Source organism: Ips typographus, linkage group LG5 (genome assembly GCF_016097725.1).
Source record: "Ips typographus isolate SLU linkage group LG5, UJ_Ityp_2.0, whole genome shotgun sequence".
Taxonomy (NCBI): Eukaryota; Metazoa; Arthropoda; class Insecta; order Coleoptera; family Curculionidae; genus Ips; species Ips typographus.
The window spans coordinates 2898062-2909078 of record NC_138426.1 but is presented as its reverse complement, the minus strand read 5'-3'; the positions used below and the strand labels follow the sequence as shown (position 1 = coordinate 2909078).

The window sequence follows — 11017 nt, the reverse complement described above, 5'->3', positions numbered from 1 at the left end:
AACACTATCAAACGATTTTAAGTGATGGAAACAGTGGACTAGGAAGGCCTGCAGATGTTTGAAGATAAGTTGCTTTACTATACAGGGACCACAAAATAGGGTAAATACTTCCCTCAAAAGTGATGCATGTTAGTGACCTATGTGACTAATAGTTTTATTGTATCCTTCTGTTTTGTAGTGTTATCAACACCTTAGTGTTTAAGTGGTTTTACATTGTATGATGTTAATAAAAAGGCATTTTTAATAACTGATTGTCAATGTTTTTTCCCTAGTTCTACAGGGTAAAGTAAGTACTGATATTTAATTAGCTCCATTAGTTAACTTGAACATCATTCACCTACAAGGATACTTGTAAAATGTCTACTAACCAAAAATAGTTTATTTGCAAGTAATGTGTAACTCGAGTTCACATCTGATTAGTAAAGGTATGTCCTGTGAAATGGTGTATTGAATTAGAAGCTAGTTGTTTCTCTTTAGAGACTTTCAATCACTACATTTCACCTACCTTTGCTAATTTGGAACTCCACTATTATCCAAACAAACATTAGGTTAGTAAGACAAAGTTGTTTTTATCATAGCTTGTATGGTGAAAGGTTCACCCACTCACACTCAATATGTGGAACAATCACTGTTTATGTGGTAAGACCACTTTTCTTTGCCACCTATTGTACCTAAGCTTTTCACTTGAAGAAAATGTATACTGTACCTTGGACTGTGAATAAATAATTAATATAAACGTTCAGTGTACAAAGTTTTATTTGGAACAATTGAGTGTGTGGGAAAAAAGAAAACAATTATAATGTTAATACCTAAACCTAAAATTGAACAGTTCATGTAGATAGCTCAATTGAAAAGTTGGTCTTTTGTCACCTGGCTGATAATTTGACTGTGTAAGTCTATATTATGTTCCTAGAAGGGGTTTCTCAGAGGTTTTATAGTTAGTTTAAGATTATACACATTTCACAGTCCCATCAAATTGTGAGATTTAAGTCAGATATCAACTCTGAATCATTTTAAGTTTTAGTTGCAACACTGATGAAGACCCTCGCTGATGATAGTCCCTGAAGTTAAGCACATTGAAGCTAAATTACACCACTTTTGAAGGAAGTATTTGGCCCCTTTGTTGTTGTCCCTGTACAGTAGGAAACTTATCTTCAAAGATCTGGCTTCATTGTCCACTGTTTTCATCACTTTAAATCGTTTGGTAGTGTTATGAAGAGGCTTGAGATAGGTGATTCGGTCATCCTCATTAAATATTTGCAAGCAAAACCAGTGTATTCTTAAAGAATTTTGCTACAAAGTAAATAAGTTGAGTAGAGACATTGAATGAGGTTATAAACGCAACTTACCAGATTTTTGGGCTGTGGATACTGATAAAGTATTTCTATCACGATTTATTTTTATTTTCTTTGCATTATGTGGGTAGTAACTCAAAATTATTACTAAATAAACTTGTTTTGAATGTTTTTAATACAGAATGACTGACAGCGATTTGTTATGATTTTGAAAGGTTGGTAGCACGGCCGGATATAAACTTTTCTTAGCGACCGCTTGGCGCGAGATTTAAAATTTCCGAATTTTAGATCCGTTTTTCGTCTTAATGGTCAATTCTACGGTATAGAAAAAATTACGAGTTGACTGCCGAAAATGTGCTCTACAACTTTTTTCTAAAGCATTTTTCCATTAAATGAACCGTACAGGCGCAAAAAAATCAAAACCATTTTCCCATGTTAATCTCCTATGTCCAGGGTGCTCTTGGACACCTGGTATAATTTTGCCTGTTAGGTGATTTTACATTAAAATTATTTTCAAACTAACCTTTGAACACCCACTTCAAAGAAACAGATTTTACACTTTCCAGATTTTACGTTATTTTTTTCAAAAACCGTTTTGCTTGATCATCCTTAACTGTGTGTCTGCTATAACTTTACAATTATTATTGAAAATTTTAATGTTTAATAGTCCATATTTTAAAAACTACAACATTTATAAAAGGACTTATTAGAACAATAATTATTGTCTAGTAGATTAATCAGCACAAAGGGATCGCGATGTTTTGGTTACTTCGAGATCTATGAAAAATTATAATATTGACAGGTTGCAGGATGGTATGCTGAATACGTTGTGGACAAATGATAGCAACGATGTGAATGTTCTAGCAGATAGTTTTATTGAGAGCGTGGCTGATATTTTAAATATTATGTGTCCTAAAGAGCAAAGGGTTTTTAAGCAGAAATATATAAATAAAGTTTGGATAACGGGTGATATTAAAACAAATATGCAAGTTAGGGATAATTTATATGTGAGGGCAGTGAATGAAAGAAATAGTGAAGTCTGGGAGGAATATAAAAGAATGCGAAATAAAGTAGTTAGACCGATAAGAACTGAGAACGAACGACACTTTTTAGAAGTGATTGATAATAACAGAGAAAACTCTAGAGAAATGTGGAAAAATTTAAAACAGCTTCTGCCCGAAAAAAAATGTTTGTCAGCACCAGATGGAATTTGTTTCGAAAATGATACTACTTCTGATGAGGGGCTTATCGCGCATAACTTTAATAAATACTTTGTAAATAGTATCGAGGAAATCGTAAGTCGTATTCCGCAATGTGCTCACTTAGATGAAGCTATTTTTGACATCCCCAAATTGAATACTGAATTCTCAAGATATGACCAACTTACTATGACAAAGTTAAAACGCATTTTAAAAATTTTGAAAAACGTTGGTGGTGGGTTAAGTGGAGTCTCAAAGAAGGTGTTGCTTGATGTATGTGATGTAGTGGGTAACCGTTTGTTAAATGTAGTCAATGCGTCCCTCTCAACGGGGCAGTTTCCGGATAAATGGAAAGAATGAATTGTCATTCCTGTTGCGAAAATACTCAATACAAAGAATTATAAGGAGTTTAGGCCAATAAATACAGTTGAAATTTATGAAAAAGTCTTGGAAATAACAGTTAAAGAGCAATTATGTAAATATTGTGATGACAATAATATTTTAGTTGTCAATCAATCCGGTTTCCGTGAGGAGCACTCATGTGAAACTGTAATAGTCAATACTTGTGATATTTTTAAAAGGGAGATGGATAGGGGTAATTACGTAATAGCAGTGTTTTTAGATTTTAAAAGGGCTTTTGAAACGGTGGATCGGAATATCTTGTTGCAGAAACTGAGCTGTATGGGTCTTAAAGACAATGTTTTGAGTTGGTTTAAGTCATATTTGAGCAACAGGCAACAGAGAGTTAAATTTAAAAATTGTGTTTCAGAGTCTCTGTATGTTCGGCACGGTGTTCCTCAGAGTACAGTGTTGGGTCCTCTGTTGTTTTTGTTATATATTAACGATCTTGTGCGTGTCATAGACGGGTGTAGTATAGAGTTGTTTGCGGATGATACTATGATTTACTTAGCTGGGAGAAATCTGGAGTGTATGCAGCAAACTATCAATCGTAATTTGGAAAGAATCTTCGAGTGGCTTTGCATTAACAAATTATGCATCAAATTAAGCACGAAAGTTATATAAAATATTTAGGGGTTATTTTGGATGCAAATTTGAATTTCTGTCGGCATGCAGAGTATATTACTAGGAAGTTCTCAAAAAAAGTTAGTTTTGTATCCAGAATAGGAGACCAGCTGTCAATGGGAACTAAATTGTTACTGTACAACAGCATAGCTGCACCTCATCTTTCTTTTTGTTCCACATTGTTGTATGGTTTGCCGGCATGCAAAATTGACCAAATACAGATAGTCCAAAACAGAGCCATGCGAACGGTACTGAAATGTAATAGGTATACACCAATTGCTACCATACTTAATGTCTCAAATATGTTATCTGTGAAAGAAAATATTTTAGTTAGTTCGTATGTGTTTATTTTTAAACTAAAAAACAAGATGCTGCCTTCATATATCTGTGATAGATTTGTAGCTTTTAGGGATATACATGACCATAGTACCAGAAACTGTGATGACTTTGTATTACTGGATAAGTGTAATACGAATCTAATGCTTAACTCTGTCTTACATAGGGGTGTGTATAATTTTAACATGTTGCCAAAGAGTGTCAAGGACTGCAGGGACCTGAATGTTTTTAAAAAGTTAGTTAAAGCGCATGTAAGGTCTTTGTAATTAGTGTTAGTTTACTAGTTTTGTTTTCATATACAGTTTTATAAATGTAACTTTGAATTTTTACAATATTTTGTTTTAAATAGTTTTAGTGTTTTTAGTCTGTTATTTTAAGTTCTGCAGTTTTTTATTTTCTCACTACTTATACCATATGTTTCTTATGTAGCCATGTGCTAAATAAAGATTATTATTATTATTATTACAAACATGCACTGGTTATTGCTACTGATTTCATGTAGATGCGGCAACGTTGATTTTACGAGAATTCTTTAGATATTATTCCTTCTAACCATAATACTTAATAATTTTTTGTTTTAAATCCGTCAATCATTTTTAGTTTTCTGAATAAATCCAAAGGTATAAAGAAAACGCAATAACCGCAGTCACCACATTGTACATAATATTCTATATTTTTGAGTGTTGTATACAGGATGTCAATGAATTGGTGTTACAAACTGCAATGAAACATAGTGCAACCAAAACACGAGAAAAAGTGTCTATTTACAAGCATACTCTCTTAAATTCCCCTTTTTCGATGTGTCAAAGTTGAAAAAATAATAGGTTTTTATAAATTTGAATTGAAAGAAACGTAAATTGATTGATTTTGCATAAAATGGCGGAGATTTTGTGTTGACAATGTTTTTTTGCCTTTAACTTCTACGCCACTAGAGAAGAAGGATGCTGTAATAGTTATTTACCTAACAAGTGCGGAAAGTGGTACTTTCCCGCACGAGACTGCAATTCCGGCTTGTAACAGTAAAAGTTGTAAATTACTCCTTCCCGCACTCAAATGAGTACAGAAAAGAGCACTTTACCGCACTCGAGTAGGAAACAAACGGGGATTTGAACGCCAGAATAGTCAGGAAAGAAATACCAGACATAAAACAAAAATTCAATGAAGAGATAACCAACGAAAATGGAGAACTCCTGATAGACTTTACTTCTTACAGAAGTGATAAAAATAATCAATTCCAGAATCAAAGCCATAAAACGAGATTACTGGGCAAAATTTACAAACGATATGAATCACGACCTATATGGAGCACAGAAGAAAGTCTGGAAGATGCTCAAAAACAGGAAAAAGGCAATAAATGAGTTTGTGCAAACCAAAGGAGTCACCAAAGATGTATGGGAAAAACACTTCAAGAAACTCTCTATAACACCGAAGAAGCCATAAGCATCGAAAACTACGAGACAAACCATCAAATAACACTGAACGAAGAAGAGGTAATGGCAAAAATAAAAAAATTGAAAAACAGAAAAGCTCGAAACGAACTTCTGAAATATGCCGGACCTGAATTAGGAAAACATCTAAAAATCCTCTACAACAAAATTTTAGAAACATCGGAAATACCTACGGAATGGCACAAAAGTATAACTATCCCTATATTCAAGAAAGGACAGAAGACCCACGACAACTACAGGGGCATAACACTGTTTAACACAAGCATGCAACTCTTTACCGGCATTTTGAAGGAAAGATTTGAAACACAAATAACAAACGGGGAAGAACAACAAGGATTCAGACGAAACCGATACACGACTGACACCATATTTATTATCAAACAACTAAAAGAAAAATCAAACGAATTTAATCCACCAGCATATGTCTGCTTCATCGATTTGACCAAGGCATTTGATAGGGTTCGCCTCTCCGACATCATAAATATACTGATATCAAAAGAAACGTTAGACACCATCGTAAGAGCAGTCCGCAGTCTCAATATGAAGAACATGACTAAAGTAAAGGCAGGACACACTTATACGGAAGAGATACCGACACCAGGAGGTATCAGACAAAGTGACAGCCTTAGCCCATTTCTGTTCAATCTCTTAATGGACAAAATTATAGAGGAAGTATCATCACTAAATATGGGATACCGAATGGGACAGAATAAAAGAATCAGCATGGTACGCCGATGATACAGTTACTTTCGCGGAACTGGAGAACGATCTAAACAAATTCTGCCAGGTCAGCCAAGCGATGAACATGACCATATCTATAGAAAAAACGAAAAGCATAACCTTTGCTAAAGATCTCGTAAGATGTAAGCTGGTAGTTGAGGACAAAATCATCGAGCAAGTCTCACAATTCAAATATCTGCTTATGGATCTGTCGAGTTGTCACGACCTAGTAAAGGACCTAACAAGCCAGATCAACAAAGCGTCTGCCATGTCGGGCTGCTTAAGGCAGATAATATGGGCGGACGAATGCATGCGAAAGGATAGCAAGGTTAGAATCTATAAGACTTGTATCAGGCCAATCATGACATACGGAATAGAAACCAGAGAAGAAACCAACAAAACGAAAAGAATGCTTCGAGTAGCCGAAATGAAAACGCTCAGGATTATAATGGGAAAAACAAGAATACACCGAATTTGGAATACTGACATTAGGGAACAATATGGGGGGGCAAGACATTGTAAGATGGGAGAGACAAAGAAAAAGATATTGGTACGCTCACGTGAGAAGAATCGAAGAGGGAAGACCAATAGGAAAAAGAGCACCCGGAAGACCACCTAAGAGATGGAAGGACAGCTGGCAGTCCACCTCCCAGGAACTGATCCAGAGGAACCTGCAAAACTAACAGATCGCGAGATCTTAAATATGAATAAGAAGAGAAGAAGAAGAAGCAATTAAAATAGATTATTAATGAGCTGCTATCTTACAGCTGTATGGACCACTTTTTGTTTTAATCCCGATTTGAGTATCCAGCTTAAATAAATGTGATAATAATATCTTATGCACCACATTCTCTTTTTACCGATTAGTTTATCTTTGAAACAATTTGGCGACGCTGCAAAATTAAACTGAAAAAAGAAGAATATATCAATTAACCAAACTTTTGTGTGTTGACTGTCACATTCTACAGGTCTTTCTCCTAATAACTCCCTTCCCTCGATTCAAGAATATGCACGCTGATATGCTGAACATCTAGAAAATACCTTTCAGCCAAATGAAAAAGACAATCTGGAAACCTTTCCTAGGACCTGAAGGCAGTATCAAGGACACTAGCCCAAAGAAAGTAGTACAAGAAATTATTAACCTCAAGAAATCACCCGAATTTGACTTAATTACTGGTAAAATTCTGAAACTGCTCTCTCGAAAAACAATTACAAAATTATGTAATTTTTGTTAACGCATCATTTAGACTGAGCTATGTACTAAGGATATGGAAAGTAGCTGAAGTAGTAATTATGATTTCCAAACGTAAACAGAAATATTGTCGTATTTTTTGACTACCAGCAATCTCAAAACTATTCGAGAAAATACTGTTAAAAAAGTTTGTTCAAAAGATGCTTTCGGTAAAGTATGGCATGAAGGACTTTGCAATTGCAAACTAACCAAGTTTCTGTCAAAACTATTTGCACTGTTGCTTCATACATTTCTGATTTTATTTGTTTTTTCTGATTTCTGATGAGAACATTTAGAATAAAACAAAACAAGACTTCTATTCTGACGTAAAAGAAACTAAATCAGGGGAGTGTATTGGGATCAGCAGGCTATGCTGATGATACTGCTCTTATGGCTGTGGGCGATAAACACGAAGATGCAGTAACAAGCTTACAAACCTGCTTTTCTGTTGTTTATTTACATTATTGTCAAAATCTACGGCAGCTTGTACTTCTCCATCAATAAAGTGATCTGCTTCCTGTAAATATTTTCCAAAACTACTGTTAAATGTTAGTATGAGCAATCTTCTTTTCCATTGGCCAAACAATCGCTCAATGCAGTTTGCTCAGTGAAGGTTAAAACCTTCATGTTTGTATTGTCTCCTATAGACTCTTTTAAAGGGTGTTTTTAGAGCTTTGATTTTTGATCAGACTACAGTGTTTCTGGTTAGAGTCAATTTGACCGGTAAAAGCTGATTTGTGCTAAGTAAATGAAAATTAACCTTCTTACACCAGAACAATGCTTGGAAATTGTGTACATTTTTTCGGCAATTGCTGTTTATTTTCTCTTACTTGCCGTTTGTTTTATGGTCGACATAAACACCCATCCGAGCAAGTTTTTTAGATAAAAATTGCTCGTTTTCACACTATACACACTCTTGTGAGCGATAATATGCATCCGCAGAGACGTCGTACAGTGTATACTGGAGAAGTTGTTACTGCTTTGGTGTGTAGTGTGAGGAGGACCCGAATGAATCAATTTCACGTGTACAGCAATTAGAGCTGTGTCCAGTCACCTTATAGAAGATGTTGCGAATAGAATTTGGGTTACTAGCTTTACAAGATGATCATCATCTGGGTTGCACATTTGGAAAATGGGAGAAGCGCACGGTAGTTTTGACAAAATTATGAGCGATTTTCTAAATAAATTTGAAAATTGTTTATTTTTTGTTATTAAGTGGTCTGTTTTGTTGCGTGATTTTTATCTATGACTATTTTTTGTGTGTTTTTTTACTTTTAGTTTATAAAATTCTATGTCACATAAAGTATCACTTATACCCCTAATAATACAAACAATACATCTGTTGTTGGAGAATTTGCTTTCCACTTAGCTAAGGACAAATACATTAAAATCGACTTGAAAGGCAGTCCTCCTTGGGTTGTCCACTCATGATAAACATAACATAACATACACAAACCAAGTAAATAATATACCAGAAAGGTCGCAACAAGACATTTGATGACACTTTCAAACTTCAGTTTTAAATCTGAAAAATCTAAATTTGACTAATCCTGTTATTGTTAAGAGTCGTCTTTCCATATAAGAATCTCAAGGGAATAAAACAAATTACAATAATAAATTTTGTCCTAATTTCAGAGTAATTGTTGATTGTCGGTCATTGTTCTTCATAGAACAATGTCGACGAAAACGAAAGCTTTCATATTTTTGTAACGAAAGTGCATTGTTTGCCTTATATGCAAGCGATTATGTGATGCTTTGACATTGAAAATAAGTAGTCATCGTTATGTAATGGTTTTCGTTTGGTAAGACCCGTTTAACAATGGAAATCCCAGTGAGGTTTAATCTTCTGTGGCGTACAGCATAACACTCCAGCAAGATGTGGTGGGGAGTTTCTGGTTCTTCTCCGCAAAACCTGCAGGTACTGTCCTCTTCTAGGCCTAGCTTCCTTAGGTGTTCTCTGAGTCGACAATGACCCGTTAGAAACCCCGTTAATGCCTTGAGACTAACTTTGCTGAGGTTAATCAGTGTCTTCGATCTTGGTCGGTTAAAATTGCCTAGGAGATCTTTGGCCTGCCTCAGTCCTGGTAGTCTTTGCCAGTGCGTTGCTCTCAGTTCAGCTCCAGCCTGGACATATGCTGCTTTCTAAGGCCGCAGAATGGTTCTGGCCCGATCAGTGGCGCTGATGCTCCTTTTCCTGCCAGAGTATCTGCTTGTTCGTTACCCTCTATTCCGACGTGCCCCGGACCCCAGAGGAGGGTTACCTTGTTGTTACTTCCTAGATCATTGAGTTTTTCTAGGCACTCCAGAACCATCATCGAGTTGATGTTAGATGAGCTCAACGCTTTGATGGCTGCTGGGCTATCGGCAATTTCCTTGTTCCGGCATTTCCTGTTGAGGTTAAACTGAATACACCTTTCTATGGCGTAAATTTCCGCTTGAAAAATGCTAGGGAACTGGCCCATGGGTTCTGAGTTATTGGTGCGAGGCCTGTAGACTCCTGCTCCAGTCCCCTCGGGAGTATTAGATCCGTCCGTATACCATATTATGGTGTTTTTTCCCAATGTTTGAATGGATTCTCTGCTCCAATCTCTCTTGATGCTCAGGTCCGTTCGAAATTGTTTTTCGAAACTAAACTTCCTGATGATTTCGTCGGTTGGGAGATCGGCGAGGTGTGCACTGTCAGTAGGCAGTGAGTCCCTTGCACTGTGTGCTCTCCTTTTAAATCCGGCCTTATCCAACCTGAGATGTGCTCCCCAAGCAGTTCTTCTCACCATGATGTGGAGCGGTGTGAGGTCGAGAATTACCTCTACTGCTGCCGTGGGAGTCGATCTCATTGCTCCCGTTATGCAAAGACATGCAAGTCTCTGCACCCCAGCTGGCTGTGGAAGAAATACCTCGAACAGACCCACTCAAGATCCTGAAGTTTACCATTACCATTAACAATGGAAAAGCCGAATTATTTATTTTTTCAAAACACAGATTTTAATAATTTACTCCGCAGGTATTATTAAAGCAAACATATGTTGAGAATTAATGGATGAACTATAATAAAGTATATGTGTAAATTACCGGTTAAGGAAAATAGAAAAAAAACATTTACTAAGCTATTTAAGTTAGTGTTTACTGGAGCTTTTACTCGTTTTAACTTATTTCGATAAAATGTGATTGAAATAAGAGAAAACTCAGGTTATCACTTTTACCAAAATATACCATAAGTTTAGCATATTTCGAAGAATTTTTTTAGTAGATATTGAAACTGCAATAGCAAACTACAACTGTGCGTTAAGAGGGTCATTACGTAACGGAAAACCATGAGTAATTAGCTATTTACACTGAGGTCGTAGGTAAACATTCATAAATCAAAGTTAAAATGACAGAAACACAAACTAAGCTAGCTGTCACTGAATGAAGCGGTTAATTTTAAATTTCCATCATTGAGGAACACTGGAAGAAATTTTTTTTTTTTTTTTTAAATAGTGCGAAATTCCATTTTCCCAACAAACCTTTTTTGTGTGAGACAGAAGACCCAATAAACAAAGAAAAAAATGAGTAACTCGTCTCAACAAACATATAGAACATATCTCCAACTGGAAGAAATGTTTTCTTATATTCCGTTTCAGTCCTAAAAATCTTAAAAACACCACGAACAAAAGGTAATTAAGAGTTTTTACATTTCAGACTCACTTTATATTTTTACAATATACAATATTAACAATTTGAATATAACTGTAAACGATTACGATCAAAGGACATGTAGTTAAAAGA

General features: G+C 35.6%; 1 protein-coding gene across 1 annotated transcript; it reads right to left on the bottom strand.

The window, feature by feature from the left end:
* Positions 1–9360: 9360 nt before the first annotated feature.
* LOC145729266 (uncharacterized) lies at positions 9361–10086 on the bottom strand. The gene has a single exon (XM_081979947.1). It carries the CDS (start codon positions 10084–10086, stop codon positions 9361–9363), a length of 726 nt encoding a protein of 241 aa, XP_081836073.1.
* Between the last annotated feature and the right edge of the window lie 931 nt (positions 10087–11017).

Coding starts and splice junctions, on each gene's coding strand:
- LOC145729266 (XM_081979947.1), bottom strand. CDS start 10,086: ATGAGATCGACTCCCACGGCAGCAGTAGAGGTAATTCTCGACCTCACA.